Source organism: Phyllostomus hastatus, unplaced genomic scaffold (genome assembly GCF_019186645.2).
Source record: "Phyllostomus hastatus isolate PE091 unplaced genomic scaffold, TTU_PhHast_1.1 phas_contig_34, whole genome shotgun sequence".
In the NCBI taxonomy this organism is placed as follows: domain Eukaryota; kingdom Metazoa; phylum Chordata; class Mammalia; order Chiroptera; family Phyllostomidae; genus Phyllostomus; species Phyllostomus hastatus.
This window is the reverse complement of record NW_025333857.1, coordinates 26,471,454-26,495,878: the sequence shown is the minus strand read 5'-3', so window position 1 is coordinate 26,495,878 and position 24,425 is coordinate 26,471,454. Positions and strand designations below refer to the sequence as shown.

Genomic DNA, 24,425 nt, shown 5'->3' with positions numbered 1-24,425 from the left:
AGGCCCATTATGACTGGGCTCCATTGTGCCTGACAAGCCATATCTCCTTCCACTTCCCACTGCCTTGCCCTTTGCACTCGCCACAGTGAACCGGTGGCAGTTCCTTGCATGGCCAGCCTCTGCACCTTGGATCTAGTCTTTTTCACTTTTCTTTGCCCAACCCAGGTGTCTTCTTCTGGAAGCCTTCCCAGAACTCCAGGTTGAGCTCAGTGTTCCTTGGTTGTTTTTTTCACAGTGTCTCATGGATATTACATCCCATCTTCTCCTTACTGCCTTTAAATAATCAGTCTGTCACCTTACCTTTCCCCACAGACCTGTTCTGTGCAACACGATAGCAGCCACGTATGGCAGTGGAGCCCTTGACATGTGGCAAGTCCACAGCTAAATGTTTCAAAAACACAGTGCCGAAAAGAATGTAAAGTAGCTCAATGATTTTCTACACTGTTTCATGTTTAAATGATAACATCTTGGATTTACTGGGTTAAACTATACTATTAAAATTAATTTAATCTGTTTATTTTGGCTTTAAAATGTATTCATTAGACCACTTACCATTCCACATGTGGAAAGACTTCTGGAGATGGGTATTGGTGATGGTTGCACAACAATATGAATGTACTTTATACCATCAGACTGTAAACTTAAAACATGATTGAGATGCTGAATTTTATCTTATATGTATTTATCATTAAAAAATAGAAAAACCGATATATATTTTAAAAATTACTATATGCAGTTTGCTTTGTGACTCACGTTGTATTTCTATTGGTGGGTCCTTCCCTAGAGCAACAATTTTGAAGCAAAGAGCCACAAGAAGTTCTAAAGCACCCAGTACCTGACTACTTCGTCAGGGGCACCGCCCTCTCGTCGCTCGGATTGTCAAATAAAAAAATGACAACAGCCAATATAACAACAGTTATCCAGTGTGAAGGAATCAAAATTGTACCTTTTTTTGGTCGGATTGGCAAAAAATATATTTTGGGGTATGCCCAAGGATTTTAGTAATTAGTTTACATGTTTCATGAGATAAAAAAGGCAGATTGAAGATGACCGCTCTCGAGTATAAGCTCCCAGAGGGAAGCGACTGTGTGCTGCTGATTTCTGTGTCTTGAGCCTGCAGTGACTGCTAAGTATCATGCATGGGAAAAAGATCTTTGATCAGAAGAAGGCGAAAAAAGCAGGTGAGAGGGAAAAGTGATGGCAGTGAGGGATGGGGGCCGCAGAACCAAACACAGCCACTTGGGGGCATTGAGAAAGTCTTGGATGAAACAGTGCAGCCCCTGCTGTGTAGTGGCTGGAGCACAGCCCCTCAGGACCAGGTTCAAACCCTAGTGCTGCTACTAACTAGTGAACAGCCTTGACAAGTGACATTCACCCTGAGCCTCACTGACCTCATCATGTGGCAAGGAGAAATAAAGGAGATTGTCTTTGTTCCTGGATGCATAATGAACAATCAATAAATGTTAGGAGTTTTTTATTAGCTTTTATGGGCCTGTTGTGGAGGAAAAGCAATCTTTAAAATGTTGCCCAAAGCCTACCTGCATTAAGTCATTTCCCTGCTGAATATTAGAACAATTTTTAATCTGAGATGACAAAAATAATTTGGGCTGGCAGATGGCACAGTGTTGTCATCCACTTTGTTGCCTGGAATTGAATGGATTATCCATAAATACGACCACACTCCTTCCTTGTTTGGACAAGCACTCGACTGTCAGGTCTGCTGTGTGTCCTGTGGTGCTGAGAGGCCCTGTGCGCTGGTACGATGGCACAGCAATGAGGTCTGGCAGACGGGCCACACTGCAGAATCAGGTGGGGCAGGCAGTTTATGCTTCCTAAACCCAATCACCAAGTCTCAATAGCTTAGAACCACAGTGCTTCTCATTTTTTGCTACATGTTCACTATAGCTCAGCACAGGGCCTTGCTTTATGTTATTCTCACCAAAGGGCCCCGGCTAGAAAGTGCCCAGGATTGTGGCTGCAAGAAAACAGCAACATGGTGAGTCCTGCGCTGGCTTGTAAAGCCTTCAGGCTGAAATAACACATCATTCTCACTCACATTTATTGCCCAAAGCAAGTCATGTGTCCATACCCGACTCCAAGGGAGTAGGGAAGTGGAACCCTATCGTATGGCTGGAAGGAAAAGCAGAAGGAATATCCATGAGCAGCCACTGCCAGAGGATATGTTCTCACAATGGCAGAGATATGATGCCACCCAATGTCCCGAGATCAAACTCTGGGATGTTAACAAAATTCCCCTTGATTTCACATGCATAGAAAGCAAAGAAATGCAAATAGAAATGATTCACTGTTTTTTTTTAAACAACTGAATTAGTAAAACCTACAATATCCAATTCTGTTAAGGTTTTAGTGAAATGATATACTCTTAACACTGCTGTAATTATCAAAAATTAGAACATATGGGTTTTTTTTAAAAAAATGATACTTGTTTCAGGCATATAACATAGTGATTTGACAATTTATAAACCTTATGAAATGATCCCCATGATAAGTTGAGCACCCATCTGGCACTCTACCGAGGTCTGTCCTGAAAAAGTCCAGCCATTGTTAATATAACAAGAATGGCTTTTGTGACATCGATGTAGCCTGGCAGCCAAAGAAAGTGGACTGGAATGTGTGTGTGTGAACAATGACGACTTCATTGTACTAGTAGTGGAGGCGGTAGATGCCATTGAGTGAGTGTGTGTACTGTGTGGCCATTGCATTAGAAATGACTAAGCAAGCAGAGCAATAAATCTGTGTCAAATTTTGTGTTAAGCTTGGACATTCCTCTGTGGAAACTATTTGGATGATTCAGAAGACTTTGGGGGATGATACAATGAGAACACCACAAATGAAAGTGTGGCACAAATGCTTCAAAGATGGTTGAGAATCTGCTGAAAGTGATCCACATTCTGGAAGGCCTGCAACAAGCAGAACACCTGAGAATGTTGAATGTATATGGGCTGCAATCAACAAAGACTGGTGACTGACAGTGCAAGAACCAGAGGCTGACCTGGGGATTCCCAAAACTACTGTGTCTGAGATATTGACACAGGATCTTGGCATGAAACATGCTGTCACAAAATTCATTCCACAGCTTCTGCTACCAGAGCAGAAGGAACATCATGCTGCAGTTGCAGGTGACTTGATTCAAACAGCTACCAATGAACGAGATTTCCTCAAGGAAGGTATAACTTTGAAGGGGACTGAGGCACCATTGTCCTGTGTTGAATGTTTTATCTATCTTGTATCTTCTTCAATAAATGTCTCCATTTCCCATATTACAAGGCTGAATACTTTCTGGACAGACCTCGTCCATAGTTACTACATTTAGAAGATGGTCTCTCCATGAGAGGAGAGGTGTTTTAATAGTGCAAGCTCATACTAGGTACTCAAAAACATTTATTGTATAAATAAATTTAAAAAGATAAATGAAGAAAAGATAAATAGCAATAAATGAAGGTTGAATTAAGAGCATAAAAATGAAGGGACCATCTTTCTTAAGAACTCTGGCTAGGTAACATTAATCAGTAACAAGAGAAATAGTTTTCAGGCCCAGAAAGAACAGTCTCCCAGCATCAGTTCTGTGTGGGCAGCACAGTCCTAGCAACCACAGAAACACCTGTTTCTTCCTTGCTGTCACCACCACATAACAGTCTCTTCTGCTTTCATTGCCTTCTCCCTCTCCGCCACCCCTTCTTGAGTTCTACCCTTCCCACTGCCAGGACTGGCTCAGGACAGGGTCTGAGTGGGAACACGCCTGTTAGAAAGAGCATGTTATTTTCCTTTGACTGCAGGGAACAGAAGATAAGAGTGATCTTCCCCTCACTGTGATCTCCCCTGTTCTCTCAATGACCTGTTCTATGAAATTTAATCCAATTTAACGAAACTCCCAGTGAAGGCTAAATCTAGGTTTTCCCATGAAATACAGGCCTTCCTTAATGTGAATATGTAAGACCTCCACGGATGTTTGTGCGGAACGCACGCTGCACAACCTGAGCCACATTACTCATCAGAAGCATCACAGACATATTTACTACAATTCTTTAGCAAGCGGCAGTAAATTGTCTTATTTTCTAACAGAATCAGTATATCACAATAACTTCCTGTCTTAAGGAAGATTTTTGGTTTTGTTTTTTTTCCAGTTCGGGCAAAGTGTTATGTGGTCTTCAGTGTCTCTGTAGTGTGCCGCATGAGCCCACATTAGTCCTTGTCCTTCCTCCAAGGTCTACTCAGAAAGCGCTGGCATGCTTGCATACTTCATGGGTCAGACAGGCTACATCAACAAGGGAAGCAGGCCAACTGTGTGAGTCTTTAGAAAGTAGAGGGGATGGGTAAGAACCTGGAGTGGAGAGTACAGACCTAATCCAAAAGCCTTCGAGCTTAATTTAAAAACAAAATTGTTCTGTAGGCTAACTGTAATTCACCTTCTGATAAATTAATTCCTCTGGTTGTAAGTTTGCACACTGTGGTTCTTGGTCAAATAAGTGATGGAAATAAAAAAAATAGAAGAACAACAGAATGCAGCTTATTTGTTGAACTTTGATCTCCATCCTTATTTCGAGAGTCAAACCCATAGAAACCACAAAAGGTTTGCAAGTCAGTGTTCTCATCCAGGGGTGATTTTGCTCCCCCCAAGGAAGGTTTGGTGATGTCTAAAGACACCTGGTCTAGGTGTCTAGATGTCTAAAGACAACTGGGGAAGGGTGTGCTGTTGGCAGCCGGTGAGTAGGGGCCAGGGAGGTGGCTAAGCACCCTGCAGTGCACCTAGGAGAGCTCCCCACAACAAAGAATCACCCAGCCTAAAATGTCAGTGATGTGATTGTTGGAAAACCCTGACTGAAGTAGTTGTGTGAGAATTTAAAAGGCAGAAAAGGGAGAGTTCGCTTGATGTGAAGAGAATCCTTAAACACTAAGCAGTACCTGTATATAGGTGTGGGTCATAGAAATGCAAAAGAATTAACCAATTTCTGGCCCCCGCACAGTGAAAGGGGATGGCCAAGATATTAGAAGAACTACAGGCATTACCAGGCAATGCTGTTTCAGTTCCTCGTTCTGGGGACGCCCGGAGGCACCACTTCACCCCTCCCCTCCATCCTCGCCCACACGTCCATGTGACGGCAGAGTCCTGCACACACTGCAGGCACCACTGTCTGTGAGTTGTATCTGTGAGTTACTAGGGATATGTTTCATTAGCACACAAACTATTGGGAGAAAATGTTTTGACATCTTAAATTTTTTCCTCAGAGAAATCTCTCCTTATGTTACTATTCTCGCTGCTGAATACAGATGTTATACTCTATACTACTACTTGTTCATAAAGAGGTTGAGTATTACGCTTCAGCTATATTGTGAAATTTGAAAACTGGTCTGAACACATGCCTCCTGCAACTTACTTCAGTAGAGTGGTTTCTGAACTTCATGCTACTAGAAGAGATTTTAACTCAATTTTGACGTAAGATTGCCATTGACGACACATCTCAGTAGACCTGGCAGTTTTTCAAATGGGCAGACCAACAAGTTGTCTTATCAATAAATTCTTTATAAAGAGCTCCCTGCCCCAAGATGGGTTTAATACAGCAAATTGTCTCTTCCTATGCTGTCCACGACTCCATAAGGATACACTAAACTACCCTAAGACGACATGAACCAAAGTAGTTTGGGGACATCACTACCTGTGGTTACTTGGGAACCACAGGGAGTCTTCTCTTGTGAAGAGAAGGTGGGAAGATTGGGGGAGGGAGGCTCCTGCCTGTTAACAAAGTGGTCAAAAAATAGAAAATCAATGAAAGGAAATATATACCTAGCACCCAGCACAGTGCCTTAAGTATTAAGGGTTTTGAACACCAAATAAATACTTTTAACCAAGTGATAGATGGTACAAATAATGCCTCACATTTTAAAATTTTTAATTAAATAGTACATCTAGAAGCATTTTTCAAAAATAAGCAGAGATTTTTTTAAACATCTGCATGGTATTCCAAATCACCATTTTGGTTACTTTCAGTGTTTTGCTGCTGCAAACAATGAGTCAGTGTTAATATTTTTTTGAACTTCATTTCTCCTATTTATGAGGATGTTTGTAGGTTAAGTTACTAGAAATGAGATCAAATAATGGGCCCATTTTAATTTTTAAATGTTTTGCCAAATTGCTTGCTATAGGGTGTTATAATCTACACTCTGCAGGGGCGCATAATGGTGCCCACTTACTTCCCTATAGCATCACCAACACAGTGCATTAACAATTTTTATGAATAAATAAATTTAAATATTTTTAAAAGATTTAAACACTTTCTTTTGTGGTAACCTGTTATCTGCTATGTTCCTCTGACACTCCGAAGTGAGACAAAGCATTGGAAAGCACATTAAAGAAGCACAAGGGGGTGAAGGGGAGAATGCAAACAGTAATGCTGAGCTCTCAGTGTCCTATATCAAATAATCTCATTCTGATTTTCCAAGAGCTATCAGCCAAATTCAGCAAAACCCAATTACAAAAATTCTGCAGTTCTGTTGTTCAGTCACCTCAGCTTCCTGCCATTGCTACTGTATTTTAAGAGAGCGTTTCCAGGCAGCTTTGAAACTCTTGATCAATGCATCTCATATGACCAGTGGGTAGATTAACTTACAGGTAAATGAGATTTGTTTCCTGGAGAAATGTCTGTAGCTCTTGATATTGCATGGACTTTTCCACCTATTTTTAAAAAATTTTTATTATGAAGATTTTCAAATGTACATAAAGTACGTAGATTGACATAAAGATTTCTATCATTAAGATTCAAAACTTACTAAGATTTTTGTCAATCTTAATTCATTTCTACTGCCAAGTATATTTTATTTCCTTGGCTAGACATTATAAGGCAAATCCTAGACATAATGTCATTTCCACCATAAATATTTCAGTATTATGCAGATATACTGTGCACGTGTTCGGCAGGAAACAGGGACCAGAGAATATGGTTACTGTAATAAATACTGAGAGTAGGGAGGCATGGAGCAGGCATGCTCCAGCTGGGTTTAAAGGAAGTATGAGTTTTCCTCATAAAAGAAAAGAATTGAAAAACAGCTACTAGAAACTTGGATTTTTACTTTTTGCTTTCTTGAGTCATTATCTGAAGCATAACCTCACATATACTCAATAGAATATCAGCTTTCATATTGCAAAGGGTCATAAACAATTATAACAGACAAATAGTTGTTTATAGTTGGTAACTCCAAATCTCTTCTCTCAATAATGGATAAATAAGTAGACCAAGAATCATTAACGATCAATCAACTTGACCTAACTGATATTTAGAGATCAGTCCACTCCACAATAACAGAAGACACATTCTTTTTAAAGGCGCATGCAGTGTTCGCGGAAGTATGCTGTACTGTGAGCCATAAAACAAACTCCAACAAATTTGAAACCACTGATATTATACAAACCACATTTTCATTCACATGACAGAAGAGTTCAACAAAAATACAGAAAGCGACCTGGAAAATCTCCAAATGTTGAAAATCAAACAATTCTAATACGTGGATCAAAACAATTCATAGGCCAAAGAACAAATAACAATACAAATTATTTTGAATTGTAGGACAAGGGAAATACAACATACCAAATTTATGGGATGCAGCTAGAAGAACGTACAGGGAGAAATATATAGCAGTAAATGCATATATTAGAAAAAGAAAGGGCTCAAATTAATGATTTAAGTGTGTACCTTAAGAAGTTAAAGAGAAGAGAGTGATCAGAGAATCAAAGTAATGAGAAGGAAGAAAATAAAGACAAAAGCAAGAATCAGTAAGATAGAAAATGGACAAAATAGAGAAAAATGAATGAACCAAAAAGCTGTCTCATTGAGAGGATCAATAAAGTTGATAAGCCTCTAGGTAGATTAATAAAAAACATATATTATCGCCCTGGCTGGCGTAGCTCAGTGGATTGAGCGCAGGCTGGGAACCAAAGTGTCCCAGGTTCGATTCCCAGCCAGGGTACATTCCTGGGTTGCAGGCCATAACCCCCAGCAACTGCACATTGATGTTTCTCTCTCTCTCTCTCTCTCTATCTCCCTCCTTTCCCTCTCTAAAAATAAATAAATAAAATATTTTTAAAAATTTTTAAAAAACATATATTATCAATATAAGAAATGAGAGAAAAGATGTATTACAGGTCATACTGATATGATGGAACACTATGAGTGACTTAATAGCAATGAGTTTGTCAGCCTAGATGAATGGACAAATTCCATAAAGGCAAACAATTAAAGCTCATTCAATAAACAGAAGATACATTAAATAGATTGACATGTATTAAATAAATTGACTTTGTACTTAAAATCTTCCCACAAAAGTACTCAAGGTCTATTTGCATTTGATTTTCAATTTTAACAAGTGTTTAAAGGAGAAATGATGCCATATTCTATACGAAGAATTCACAAAAACAAATGGTTAGGGAACATCCTCTGATTTTATAAGACCTGTATTATTCTGATGCCCAAATCAGACAAAGGTATTAAGAAAACTATAAAGCAATCTCTAAGAAACAGAGATGCAAAATTCTTTATAAAATTCTAGCAAATCTAATTTAGCAGTATACAAAAAGGTCATACATCATGACAAAAAGGTTTACCTTGGAAATTCAAGGTTGTTTCAACATTCAAAAATGAATCGGTTTAATTTATCATATTAACAGGCTAAAAATAAAAGTGACAATCACTTTCATTGATTCATATATAATTTGTACCTTGGATTGAAACATAATTTAAGGTAGAAATTATTAGCAAATTAGGAATATAATGGACTTTCCTCAACCTGATAAAGAACATCAATAAAAATACCTACAACTAACGGTGAAAACTGAACGCTTTTCCTGAGATCATGAGGAGGTAAGGATTCCCACTCTCACTTCTCTGCACCATTGTACTAAAGGCCCCAGCCAGTGCAATAAGCAGGAAACAAAAACAGACAGGTAATAAAGGAAAAAGTAAAACTATCTCAAATCACAGATGATATGGGCATTTATGTAGAAAATCCTAGGGATCTATAAAAGAAACCTACACAAACCAAGTGACTTAGTAAGATTGCAGGATTAAAAAAAATCAACTTCCTATCCAAAGCAATGGGTAGCAAATATATACTAAATTTGGGCTGTGTGATTAAAAAATGGGATATGTGCATGATACCAAAGTGCCTTCAGCCAGATTCCTTATATCTATATCTAGCACAGAAAGCACAGTAACTTCACAGTGGAAAAAATAGAAAATATTTTGGCCTAGTGTTCAAAATTTATACTACTGACAAGGAGTAGAGAGACCTCATTGCTTTCTGAGGTGATATCCTGAGAAGGACACAACACCAGGCAGGTGGTTTTCTGACTGGGGATGCAGAACCTGAATCTTTTTGTAAGAAAACATTAGAAAAACCCCAGTTGGGGGATATTCTATAAAATGGCTGATCCCTGTCCTTCAAATACCTCCATGTCATCAAAGGAAGAAAAGGGGTGAGGAACTCTTACAAATTAAAGGAGTCTAAAAGACATGACAAAAACACGTGGCATGTAGAGCAGATGCGGTACGAGAGAGAAGAAAGATGCTACAAGAGACATTACTGGGACAATGGAAATATTGTACAGATGTTCAATTCCTGAATTTGGTCAATCTACTACAATTATGAAAGATATTATTCTTGTTTACAGCCTATACCTGTGACATACTAGGGAGTAAAGGAGTATGATATATGCAGATTATTCCCAGATGGTTTCAGAAATAAAATGAAAGTGTGTTTACATATGTACACACATGTACAGATAGACACAGCGGATGGGACTAAATATTGTACATTAATGAATCTGTTTAAAGGGTATCCAGAAGTTCTCAGTTATGTTGATAAAACTTCTAAGTTGGAAATGTTTTTCAAAATAAAAAAGAATAAAAAATTTTCCCATGCTTCATAAACTCCCAGAAGATGGTCCACCAGTATCTTTATGTCTTTTTCTCCATTAGTGAAATGTTGATAAAAGTTGGCTTTCCATGGCTGTGCTATCATCTCAATTAATGACATGAGTTGAGTTTTCTAGCTTCTATGTCAACCAATGAAGAGGGAAGGGGCAGTTTGGAAGCTGTCGAAAGAACATGGGCCTTACATTTTTGTCGCTGAGGCAATTTCCTTCAAATCTATGAGCCTTAGTGTCTTTGCTTAAAAATAGGAATAAACAATAATGATACACCAAACTCACAGGGCTGCTGTGAGAATTACTAGAGAAGGTATAAATACATACCTTTAAAAATATATAAAAATTCAATAATGCTCAGACAATGCTAGGCCTCTGCTTGATGTTTTCAGTCTCCCTCAGAACAAAGCAAGATGTTAGCCGTGGTCTCGCTGGATCGGGCCCTCCAGTTCCCTAGTCTCGTCATTGTCCTTCTCCTGAATTCACTTCACCCAGCCCTCTGTTCTTAGTGCCATTCTTCAAACGCATCCTGCCTTAGGGCCTTTGTGGTTCTGTTCCACTGTCTGGACCACCCTAGCCTTGATGCACATGCTCTTTCCCTTCTCCACTTCTATTTTACAGTCAAATGTTGAATCAGTGAGGCTTTCCCTCAGAAAGTACCTACAAAGAGTATACACACAACCCCCAGTCATTCTCTGCTTCTTTCCCCAGTCTATTTTTCTTTTTAGCACTTATCACACACAACTCACTATATATGCTCATTTATTAATTTTCTGTGTCCTGTTAAAGTGTTTACTACATATTTGTAAAGGCTTCTATTTATTCAGTACTATATGTTCATCACATAAATAAGTGCATAGCACATAATAGACTCCCAATAAATATTGGAAGAATGAATGAACAGGAAGTAAACCTTGCACATATCTAGTACATTCATAGTCAGTATGTCATAGATATGAAGTTCATTTAATTAAAACTTTTCTCTCTGTTGACACCTGTCATTATGAAATATCTCCACTGCTTCTAAAATACAATGAATTTTAATGTACTGGATTTCACAGTGGTCTTCGAGATTACTGGAGATTATTTGACTGGTAACCAAATCAGGCTTGGAAAGCACTGAGTCACAATTCTGAAAAAGGAAAGGAGGAAAGAAATATTCCTCATAGGTATATTTGGATATTTGATCATTCCTTTCCTAGTGATGCCTAATTATCACTATAGGTCAACTTCCCAATAAAGTTGGGTTTTCTTTCTTTCCCAAGTTACAGATAATTGGCAGCTGTTCACTTCTAAATATAAAATAGCAGCCTCACATTTCAAATGCCACATCCTCTTATCCAAGCAGAGCACATCTCAAAAATTTAACAATCGTGTCTGATGGACAGTGACACCACTAGACAGCTTTCTGTCAACACCCAGGATGACAAATGACAATTAAGATCTCATTGCCACCTGGGAACTGGGCCATCTGGGACCCACTGAGTCACAGCCACCTTGCTCCTCACTTGCCACACTACTTGCTTGCAGCTGTGGATTCCGGTCCTTTGCATCCCAAGCCTCCTTGACAGATTGAGAATGAGGGATCAGCTGCTTGGCTTGTTCAGTGTCCGGGGACAGGAAAGTCAGACAGGCAATCAGCTACCCCAATTCCCCAGGGGTAGTCATTGATTTTGAAAACTATTATTAAAGTAAACTAAGGGGGACCATTAATTTGCAAAAATCTATACTTCTAATCCATTTGGTGCTGGGATTTACTCTTAGTAGAAACCAAGAAACACATGAACTCCAGAATAGGAAGGAGTTTTAAGGCACTCTAGGGAAAATTCTTAAGACTGAAATTCTTGGTATTATTTTTTCTTCCTACAGAACAAATGAAACTAATCAATTATAGCCAGGGTTCTAAAGCAACATGGGCCAAAGTGTTCGTGTATATTCATGAAACACAGGTTACACAATGAACCGTTAAAGAATTATATCAGAGTTAGTCTACATATGAGCTCCCTGCTTAGAAATTTTCCTTCTTGCTTTTTTGATTGGTATAAACAACTAAGTAGAACCTCAGTCATTTGAATCCACATTTCATTATTGTGGGCAACATCTCTGCATCAAGGAATGTAATGAAAAGGGTCAGTCCACTCTCCTTGTCAGAGAAGGCATCAGATACTACTTACAGAGCCTTTGTGCCAGATCAATAGACTCCTGTCATTGACCCCAACACTGAGAGAGTCATGTTGGTTCTGGGCCTCATGACTATCCAGGCTATTTAAGATTCTCTCAAGTAGGGGCTGGAAGCAGTACAAGCAGTGAGTGTGAGGCCACTGATTGTGATAGGGAGTGAAACATATCCCATTATCTTTGCACGTCGTCTACTGCACTGCAATTTAAGACTCAAACAAAGGTTTTTGTTCAGAAAAAGAAGCCAGTCCAATTTGAAAGTCCCTAAAAAGTAAAATGCTCAGATCTGTTTAGTCTCTAGCTACCAACTGAACAGTGCCCTAGGCCTGAAACATGGACACTATGGAAATACACATTCTATTTAATCATTGTGACTTCCTTGAACACTAAGTGTTCCACATGTGAACACATTAGAAGGAAGGTTTTCTATTCATCTATATCCTGCACAGCCACTCCTTGTTCTTTCACTGGCTATTTCTTTCTTAAAACTGAGCGTGTCTTACCCAGGAGGATGTGTGGTGATATGGGCAGAGCCAGTTAGCTGTGGACGTGAATCCTTCATCAGTTAATATCAGTCATAGTACCTTGAAAAAGTAACTGATTTTCTTGAAATCTGTTTTCTCATCAGTAAGATGATCCAATTAAATTTTTCCTCAAGTGCATGGTGTGTTAGATGAGACAATAGGTTAAATGATTATAATAAAAAGTAAAAATAGCATTTTGCTCTTAGCTTAGTTATGTCCCATTACATAGTTCCTCCCAATTTTCCATTTCTTAAAGAAATCAGTGAAATGGAAAATAGATAGACAATAGAGAAAATAGTGCAACCAAAAGTTGAAAACACTGATAAAATTGATACACCTCTGACTAGGCTGATCAAGAAAGAAAAGAGAAAACATCAAAAACAATATTAAAAAAGAAACAGGAGATATTATTACAGAATTGCAAAATTAAAAGAAACATGCAAATTATGAAAAAATGCCACTAAATCTGACATCTTAGATGAAATGAAAAAATTCTGTGAAAGAATATAAAATATAAGATTGACACAAGAAAGAAAATCTGAAGATTTCTATATCTGTTTTATTATTCCCATTGATAAAACTTCAAGCCTTAATGATTCATGGGTGAATTTCATCAAACATTTAGTGGAGAAATAATACCAGTTCTACCACAAACTATTTTATAATAAGCATTTCACCAAATTCATAGAATGTGAATTCAATAAAGCCAGAAAAATAAGAAAATTTAATGCCCAATTATGATAAAACACATCCAGCAACCTAAGAGGTAAACTTGCCCAATCTGATAAAGGGCACCCACAAAAAACATATAACAAGCATCACACTTACTGGTGACCTTCCCCCTACAATCAGGAGAATGTCAGGGACAACTGCTCTCTCAGGTCTAGTCAACACTGTACTAGAGGTCATAAGAATTTCAAAAAGTCAAGAAAAAACATAAAAGGCATATCAAGATAAGAATTAAAGCTGTCTCTGTTTGTAGGTGACACCTTTTTTAAAGTGTAGAAAAATGCTGAGGAATCTAAACTATAACTACCAAACTAGTAAGTGAATTTAAAGGATTGTAGTATCCAAGATTAATATTGAAAATTAATTTATTATATACTTGTGGCAGGCAATTGTGTGTTTCCAAAATTTTATTTATAATAGGTTCAAAAACAAAACATTGAGGGATAAATTTGTCAAAAATTGTGTATGACTCCCACACTGAATATATAAAACATTTCTGTGGAAAAATCAAAGACCTAAATAAATGAAGAGAAATATTCTATTCCTTAACTAGAAGCAATGGGATGTTGGCAAAAATTTAACAATTGGTTGCCCCCACAAAACAAGAGAGATCCCTGTTTATGAAGTTGGCAAATTCTGTGGTGTAAATTCTCTCAAGCTCACTAATTTCAAACTACCAAATTTCTGAAACTTTAATAAGGGCACCTGTAATTTAGTATGCACTGTCTTCAGCTCACCAATGACTGAAAGTCTTAATATTGTTACAATGACAATTCTCACCAAGCTGATCAATCTGAAGCATAAGTAGACGAAGCACTTTTGTAGAAAGTGACAACTTAATTTTAAAAGTTATATGGAAATGCAAAGTATAAAAAATATCCAGAACAATCTTGATAAAGAAGAACAAAGTTGGAAGGCAAACTATCAGACTTCAATGGTTACTTTAAAGGTAATTCAGACCATGTGATTAGCACAAGGGTAATCAATGAACAGAGTAGAGAGCTCCAACATAGACTAAGTCTGTAGACAGTCCTTTGACTTGCAAAAGTCTTTTCAACAAACACTGCTAGAATAACTGTCTATTCACATGGTCTACAAATAACCTCTAGCCCCATACTTCATACCACATAAAAATAAGATGGATTATATTCCAAAAATATAAAGCTATAAACCTTCTAGAAGGAAATATAGGAAAAAATAATTTGCTATTTGAGGGCAGGCAAAGTGCTCTCAGGACACAGAATGCAATAAACAAAAAGGAAAAAATGGTAAACTAGACTTCATTCAATTTTAAAACTGCTTAACATAAGATATCATTATGGAAATAAATAAGAAAGCTACAAACTAGACAGTAACATCCATAAATTATTTATCTGATACACAACTGGTCTCATACATAGAAAATAACAACTCCATAGATAGGCAACCAATTAGTAACAGCCAACCAATTTTAATTCATAAGTACATGAAAAAGTGCTTAACATCATTAGTCATCAGCAAAATTTAAATTAAAAACACTATGAGATAGGATGAAACCATCAGCGTGGTAGAAACTGAAGACTGAAAGACCAAATGTTGGCAAAGATGTGGTACAACCAGAACTCTTGTCCATTAGTGATGGGAGTGTAAAATGGTACAATCACTTTGGAAAAAAAAGATTGGTATGAGAATACTTATAGCAGCTTTATTGCTCAAAGCCCAAATGTGGAAAGAGTTTCAATGTCTATCAAAATGAGAATGGACAAACTGTGACTACTGCTTAGCAATAAAGAACTACTGCTACCTGCAACAACATGGATTACAGTATATACTGAATGATTTCATTTACAGAAAGTTCTAGAAAATACAAAGTTAATTCACAAAAGGGAAAAAAAATAAAAACAGTGCTTATCTCTAGAAGGATGAGAATAAGTAGCAACTGGGAAAAAACATAAGGTAACTTTTAGGAATGCTGGCATTCTCTAAGATTTGTGTAGTTTAATGCATGTAAATTTAACCATGGTAGAAAAACTGAGAAGCGTAAACATAATGTAAGGTCTATTTAATGATATGCAGATTAAAGTATTATATAAGGGGATGAAATGTGGTGGATACCATAATTTACTCTGAAATGTGCCATAAAAATAAGATGGATTGATAGATGAATAGATGAATAGGTATATCATAAAACAACTTCCACATCCTGGCTGACTCTGAGTCAGTGTAGAAACAAGAAACCAGGCTAACTTCTTTTACCTCAAGTAGTTACCATAATGAAACCATTTTGGACATCCTAACTACCCAGAGGAGAATAGGTACCATTGCTATACTTTTCATTGACTGCATTAACACCATAAGATGGAACAATTTATGTATAAGTTAAAGAAATGACCACTGAGCATCGAAGGCAGACCCACGGCATTGTTAGTCCTAATTATTGTTATCAGGCTGGAAACCTTCCAGAGCGCCTTGTAGTTCTTTCTTACAATGGTTCTAGTTACACTTTAGTTTACCTTCCTACGGCTTGGCATTTGTTGTCCAGAATATAAAAATGTTCAACCAGTGATTCAAAGACCCAAAGACAAGGAAAAAGTCACTCTGATTGACACTGAAACTAAAACTCACATTTCTGCAAACAACCTCATCTCTGAGGGGAGTTGACAACAGTGGTGAAGAGCTGGACAATCTTTGGTGGGCTCTCCTGCATCTCTGGATGGAGGACTAAAAGGGGGGCTAAGGATAAGGATGTTTTCTCATAGTCTAGGAAAAGGCCGAGTGTTCTCTAGCCTCAATATCAGGTAAGCACCAGAATCAGTTTTAAATCATCATTTCAATCATGACAATTCACATCAGGAAACATGTGGCTGAAAGCCAACCAATCAGTAACAGTGAGAAGTCAATGAATCAGGAGATTCATTTTCAGAGAAGACAGGGTCATGACAAAACTTACCAGCATGAGACTCAAACTTTAGCAGAGCGCTGTTGTACCCCAGAGCAATCAAGATGGACTCCTTCCCCACACGGCAGCATTCGGTGTCTCTGTTGAGTAAGCATTTAAAGACACAGACGCCATCAGCTATAAAAGGTGGGAAAAAAAGAATTAGGAAAATCCATTTTGAGCATTGCAAAAAGGTTCAATAATGCCATTCCTACATTTCTCCCATGTTCTCAGGCCCCCAATTTTTCTTTCTTAATACAATCCCTCCTGGGACATACGGGAATATGAGGATCAGAGATAAAAAGAGATGAATCTAACTATAGCTGAATACCAATTCTTTGCAGGTGGGTTAACACCTCTCAGAATGGGCACTTATTGGCCATTTTGTCCAGGCCTCCATTACCCATAACCCTACATTCCCCAAATCATTTTGTATCTCTTGATGCCATCCTAGGAGAGTCCAGGTAATGCCATTGTGGGTGATTCTTGAGCATTTACTATGTGCCAGAGATATCATAAAAATTTCAGCTCTCAGCATTATCACTGCCAATGTTCCTAGGTGAAGACAAGGCAGAATTAGGTCCAAATATGCACAGCTAATAAGGGGCCGAGCTGGAATTCAAACCCAGGGTTGAATTTGACTCCAAACCCCATGTTGCTCCTACACATGTGCTGAGGCAAGTGTGATAAAAAAGGGAGCTTAGAGTCTGCAAGAAAGGCCCATGGTGATTTGCTAGGGTCTCATTAGATTGATCCATAGATAATTGGGTACTAACTCATGAATGCTATTAGCACTGGGGTTGCTGCAGTGTGGTGCAAAAAGCAATGACCTTGAGTTTTGCTTTAATCTTTTCATCTTTGATATTTACTAACTGAGGATCTTTAATCACCTAATCACACAGAGTCACATTTTGTTCATTATGTAAAATGAAAATATTGATGTTAATTTCATAGGCTTTTTGTTAAAACTCAAAAATAAAATTTATATAATTTAAAAATCTTATGAAAACAATAAGAGCCTTAATGAGGGAAGTAAATTATTATTTCTCATTAAAAAGCAGATCTTAGCTCCTACCTTTGTCTTCCATTCTTCCTTACAAAATCAATGGCAGTAAATGGATTAAATTATAATTAAAAACATAACTGTATGTAAAGTTCCAGTGTTACATGTAAGCATATGCACAGTTGTGCACATTCATTCAAAACACACACACAGAGTTAAGATGATCAAATATTTTCAAATATTTTCAACCATTACTTCAAAAGAATGAGTACCTCCTGATGGAGGCGTTCACAGATACTTTTCACGAAATGTCTTGGCTGGTTAAATAGTGCAGATGTTTTGAAAACACTTTCCTGGCATAAAACATGATTACAGGTTGTTATTGCAGCCAGTCAGTGCCTCAAAGGCATCGGTGTCTCCTTGCAGGGAGGCGGTCATGAATACAGATGCAGAAGAAGGGAGGCTGGGGATCCCTTAAACAGTATGTTTTCTTAAAATCACAAGAAATACTTTTTCAGGAAATAGGGATCTTTAGCATTTACCAATTGTTTTTCTTACAGTTTTGAAGTAGGATAAGACAGGATGAAGAAGGAAGGAGGATCCAGTCTTCCTAAGTTCCTCGTACAAACACGACTATTATAGTCTATGAGCTCTTTGTGAGCAGGGGCAATTTTACTTTATTTTTGGGTTCATTATCTTTTTTTTCTCTGAGCCAAAACCTAGCACAATCCCTAGTACTTAAATATTTTTTGAAACAGTGAAAGCATAGCTCCCTGTATTGATGGTATCCCATCCCAGAATAGATAAAAAGTTTCAAAATTTATATGACTCAATTCTCCTTAACCAGATAGGTTCAGACTTTTTCTTTTGTTATTGTTTGTTTGGTTGTGATTTAATTTGGGTATAAATTGAGTTGCTGTTTTTTCCTACTTTCATAAAATGTAAAATGCCTACCCTTGCATCTTCTTTTGTTTACCCTCTCCCCATCCTGTTTAAATATGGTGGGGAACATCTTTTTAAGTATGCCATAATGTCCAGAAAGCACTGGTAACTACTTCGAATATTAGAATACACCTATGGCGAAAAAAAACCTTCATACTTGAAGTAAAATTAAAAAGCAATGATAAGCTAGGAAAAAGTTCTCACCATACATAACAACTTAATATCCCCAATATATAATTAGCTCTAAAAGATAAGAAGCATACTTCTATTAAAAACTTATTAAGAGGGGTCATCAGGCAACTGACAACTAGAAAATGCCAATAGCAAATTTAAAAAAATATATGTTGACAATATCAAATATTGGAAAGGCTGTAAGAAAACAATGAGTGGTCATCAATGAGAAAGTAAATTCGTATATTCCTGGAATGTATTCTGTTCATATGGCTTAAAATTTTAAATCTATGTACTCTTTGCTAGACATTCTACTCATAACAAATTGTTTTAGGATGTACTTTATTGATAAAGTGTGAATGAATGTATACGCAAGGACTTGCATCTTAGAGGTATTTACTACAGCTAGAAAATGTTCATCACTTATACGGCTGGTTAAATTGAACATGGTACCTCTGTGGTCAGGTTGCAGGACAGCATGTATAATATCACTGTAGCAATTTAATATTGTGTTTATCTTTGTAGAAAGCTGTTTAAAAAGATATACACCAAGATGGCAGCATAGATAAACATGGCTCACCTCCTCAAATAACCACATTAAAGTTAGAACTACATTATAGTACCATTATTCAGAATCTTCAGAAATCAAGTTGAATAGAAGCCTGACAACTATGGAATTAAAGAAACCACATTCATCCAGACTGGTAGGAGGGGTAGAGATGAGGAATGGGCTGGTCCCGCATCTGCATGTGGTGGATAAAAATTTGGAAGGGATATCTCAGGAGCAAGGAGTCCCAGTCTCACACTAGGCCCCCCAGCCCAAGGTTCCAGTCCCAGGAAGATACATTCCCACAACCTCTGGCTGCAAAAACCAGTGGGGATTGGGTTGATAGAAGAAACTTCAGGAGTCCCAAGCAGCTGCCCTTAAAGAACCCACACAAAGGACTTACTCAGACTCACTCCCTCTAAGCTCCAGCACCAGGGTAGCAGCTTGAAGGGCACCAGTGACATACAGGGAGGAACTAATGTGTCTGGCATCAAGACAAGAGATGGGGGACAGCTTTCTACTAGACCAAAAGGCTGGTAGAAGCCACTTTCCCTTTTCTGAGCTCTCCCCCAACAGAGCCACAGAGCCAGCAGGTAGGTGACATATCTGAGATTCCATCAACCTGGCTCACACTGTTTGCCACACCATGGATCTCCTGAAACTCCATCCCACCCAATTTACAGCTGTTAATAGTGGCTTTTCCATATGAATGCTCTTGGCTGATGCTTCATAACTTCCTAAATCCTCTGAAACAAATGACAGCCAATCTCAGTGGGCCCCCAGCCCTCATTACTCTTGCTAAGTGGCCCCAGGTCCAGCATTAACAGCAGCCAGCCTGGATTCACAGGTTGGCTTTGCCTGGGAATCTCTAAGCCCAGCATAAGTAGCAACCATCTCAGATTGCTCTATCGCTCAGACAGGGTGGCCTCAGGCAGAACCCAGGTGGGGGTTGAACTTTGCCTACACCACCCAGGAAACCCCAGGGCCAGTGCACCCAGTGGACAGCTACAGAACATGTCAGAGCACCACCACCCTGCCTCAGCATAGCTGGTCCTCCACAGAGGCGGAGGTTGGTGGTCAGTGGTTACAGCCAACCCTTGCAGCCGACTGGCCTGGGTAAATCTTTCCCATTGACCTGCCAATAGCAACCACAGCTCAACTATAAGAGGAGGGTGTACTCAGCCAATACAAATGGCACACCTTGAGTACCAAGCTTGGATGATAGCGGTGGCTGTGGCACTGGACTCTACAGGACACCTACTACATTAGGCCATGCTACTAAAACAGGGAGTCATAGCAGCTCTACCTAATACATAGAAACAAATACAGGGAGGCTGTATGAGCCAAATGAGCAAAGAAACATGGCCCAAAGGAAAGAACAGATCAAAACTCCAGAAAAAAGAACTAAATGTAATGGAGATAAGCAACCTATCAGATGCAGAGCTCAAAACACTGATTATAAAAATGCTCAAGGAAATTAGTAAGGACTTCAACAGCATAAAAAAGATCCAGTCAGAAACAAAGGATACACTAATTAAAATAAAGAACAATTTACAGGGAAACAACAGTAGAGTAAATGAAGCCAAGAATCAAATAAATGATTTGGAACACAAGGAAGCAAAACAACAACTAATCAGAACAACAATAAATAAGAAGAATAAAAAAAAACAAGGATAGCGTAAGCTGCCTCTGGGACAACTTTAAGCATTCCAACATTTGCATCAGAGGGGTACCAGAAGGAGAAGAGAAAGAGTAATGAATTGGAAATCTATTTGAAAAAATTATGAAAGAAAATTTCCCTGATTTGGAGAAGGAAATAGAACTGTACATCCAGGAAGCACAGAGTCTCAAGATGGACACAAAGAGGCCCACACCAAGATGCATCATAATTAAAATGCCAAAGGTTAAAGATAAAGAGATACTCTTAAAAGCAGCAAGAGAAAAGAAGTTAGTTACCTACAGGGTAGTTTCCATAAGACTGTCAGCTGATTTCTCAAAAGAAACTTTGTAGGCTTGAAGAGTTGGCAAGAAATATTCAGTCATGAAAAACAGGGACCTACATCCAAGATTGCTCTACCCAGCAAAGCTTCATTTAGAATTGAAGGGCACATAAAGAGCTTCCCAGACAAAAACAACTAAACCATTATTATATGAAATGTTAAAGGGACTTATTTAAGAAAACAAAGATCAAAACAATAAAATGGCAATAAATATATATCTATCAATAATTGAATCTAAAAAACAAAGCAAACAAAAAGAACAGAGACAGAATTGTGGATATGGAGAACATTTTGATGGATGCTATGTGGGAGGAGGGTGTGGGGGAATGGGTAAAGAGATGAGGGGATTAAGAAGTACAAATAGGTAGTTACACAATAGCCATGGGGATGTAAGGTACAGTATAGGAAATAGAGTAGCCAAAGAGCATATACACATGACCCATGGACACAAACGATAGTGTGGGGATTGCTGAGGAAGTGGAGGGTGCTGGGTGGAGGGGGCAAAAGGGGAAAAATTGGGACAACTGTAATAGCATTATCAATCAAGCTGCTAATCACCAGTTGCCCATAGCTGTGACCTTCTGAATCATCCACATAGTTTCCATGGAGGAATGTTCAAGCTTAATACAAAATTGGATGCAGATTTATTGCTTTATTTGCTCAATTTTACAGTACACATGGTCACTCAGCAGCATCTACCGCCCCCACTAACCAGCACAGTGAAGTCATCATTGTTCACACATGCGCATTCCAGTCCACTCTCCTTGGCTGTCAGGTTATATCAATGTTGCACACAATTCTCACTATATTCACAATGGCTGGACTTTTTCTGGACAGACTTTGTATCGTTTCATAAGAAACTACCCAATTCTGTTCCATCTAACATTTCCATCAGCAATGGACAAAGAAGCCATTTTTTCCCCACATCGTTGACAACATTTGGGTTGTGACCATTTTTTCCTTTAGACATTCTTTTTTTTTTCAAATATTTTATTTATTCATTTTTAGAGAGGGAAGGGAGAGAGATAGAGAGAGAGAAACATCAATGTGCGGTTGCTGGGGGTCATGGCCTGCAACCCAGGCATGTACCCTGACTGGGAATCGAACCCGCGACACTTTGGTTCACAGCCCGCGCTCAATCCACTGAGCTACACCAGCCAGGTCCTTTAGACATTCTTATACTTGTGTAGTGATATCTCATTGTGGCTTTAATTTGCACTTCCCTGATGGCTAATGATGCTGAACATCTTTTTATGTGCTTATTTACCATCTGTATATCCTCTTCAGTGACTGTTATGTCTTTCACTCATTTTCAAATTGGACTATTCTTGTTTTTTACTATTGTGCTTTGAGAGTTCTTCATGTATTGTAGATACTGGTATTTTTGTCAGATACGTGGTTTGCAAATATTTTCTCCCATTCTGTAGTTTGTCTTTCTTTTTCTTTTACAAGAAATTTAAGGAGCAAAAGTTTTAAACTTTGATGACATCCAATCTATCACTTTTTCTTTTTATGAATCATTTTTTGTTGTTGAGTCTAAGAACTCTTCACCTGAATCCCTTGATCTTGCTCATTCTATGCTTTCATTACATCTTAACTAGATAACTGTGACAATCTCTCCACTGCTATCTGCTCCTGCAATTGAAAATGAGCTCACACTATTCCAAGCCACCAGATTTCAATTAATGAAGCACATGTGCAGTGGTTGCAACGCTCTGCTCAAACCTTTGAAGATTCCTCCCCTGAATATTAAAGTACAGACTGTCCTGCATGAAACTGGGAACCCCTCAGGCACCATTCCTGCTTCTGCCCAGCTAACCTCTAGCTCCCTAAACATACACCATACCCCAGACAAACTGACTACCAGCTGCTCTCCAAAAAGGACAGAATTATGCTGTCAGCAGAGATGTGAAATAAAATATCAGGACTTCCAAAGTGATAAAGCTCCCCTTCTGCCACCAAAATTACCTAATTTATTAATGTGCCTTCCAAATGGCACCCTTCTTGATTGCCCCACAACTGGCGTGTGTTGTCTCCCTCACTTCACTAACCCCCAGCCTTCGTGCCTCCCTCAGAGTACTTAGCTTGTTTTCTCATTGGTACCCCATTCTTATGCATTTGGGAAGGTGTCAGACTGTCCATGGGCAATGTGTCCTTCTTATCTTTGATTCCCCTGGAGGCCCGGATACACAGCAGGGACCATGAATAGTACATCTGACTGAAACCACCATCAGCATTATTCCAGTACTTACACATAAGGCCCATTCGTCATATTCACTGTTTAACAACGAAAAGGACAAATTTTGCTCATCTTTCTAGCCTCTGGATCAGCTTAAAAATTTTAACATTCTCTCTTTTACTCCACATCCTTCTGTTCTCCCATGATCATAGCAGAAAGAAGAACAAATAAACACTGAAACCAACTCCATAATGAAATTTTAAACACCTCTGTGACCAATATTCTCAAATCAGAAGGAAGTAACATTTCATTCTGCCTTTAATGAAAGAGTATGTCACTTCCCTAACAGCTTTTCTAGGAACATACTGTTCTCTCAAATTTATTTGCAGTGCTTGTCTGAGTAATGCTTCAGCTCCCCTGGGAATTTCTCAAGATAGGAGTGACCAGGGCATAGAGAACCCATGGTTACTAGGAATTCTAGAAAAAGGAGATCTTTTTCTTTTTAAGTCTCAACTCTTTGCTGTCAAATGTATGTCTACTGTTTCCAGCACAGCACTCAGCACATAGATTATGATTGATAATGCTTAGTGAATTAAACTGAGTTAATACCATTATTAAATTCTTGATCACTTCCTAAACCACATAAAACAAAGAGAATGATGCCCTGGCTGGTGTAGCTCAGTGGACTGAGCACAGGCCTGTGAATCAAATGGTCACTGGTTTGATTCCCAGTCAGGGCACATGCCTGGGTTGCAGGCCAGGTCACCAGTGGGGAGCAGGTGAGAGGCAACCACACATTGTTGCTTCTGTCTCCCCTTTCCTTCCCCCCTCTCTAAAAGTAAATAAATAAAATATTAAAAAAACAAAGAGAATGAAATTTCAAGAGCATTATGGATGTCAAAGTGACAAACACTTGGTATTTTTAGCTGATTTTTTTTCAACTCTGACAAATGGTGTTTAGATCTGGTTTATAAAATGTTTTTCCAATTATGATATGAGGTCAAGAAAAAGTTTGCTTATTTCTCAATAAGAGTGTAAAATTCTTCACACTTTCCCTAAATAAGCTTCTCCTCTCAGATTTAAACTTAATTTCATTGTGAATGTTTCTTTAGAGAAACTAAATATTGTGGTGTCTACATTCTTTCTGAGTAGAGTTTTCTCAGATCACCAGCTTTCTCCTTGTGGTTTCTAGAGATTATAAACTATCCTCTTGAATTCACTCAGTTGGAGATAATTGATCTGATGTGGTTTCACCAGCTATAACAACAAAAAAAGCATGAGCTTCCAATGAAAGAGTATAA

The 24,425-nt window shown here is 38.4% G+C and overlaps 1 protein-coding gene across 1 annotated transcript in view; it reads right to left on the bottom strand.

Moving 5' to 3' along the window:
- The window catches only part of LOC123819901 (histone-arginine methyltransferase CARM1-like), a 223,307-nt gene that overhangs the window by 136,139 nt on the left and 62,743 nt on the right, over nt 1-24,425 (bottom strand). Inside the window, exon 3 of the mRNA XM_045840500.1 lies at nt 16,295-16,383. Within this exon, the coding sequence (XP_045696456.1) occupies nt 16,295-16,383 (89 nt within the window). The remainder of the gene's footprint in view (nt 1-16,294; nt 16,384-24,425) is intronic.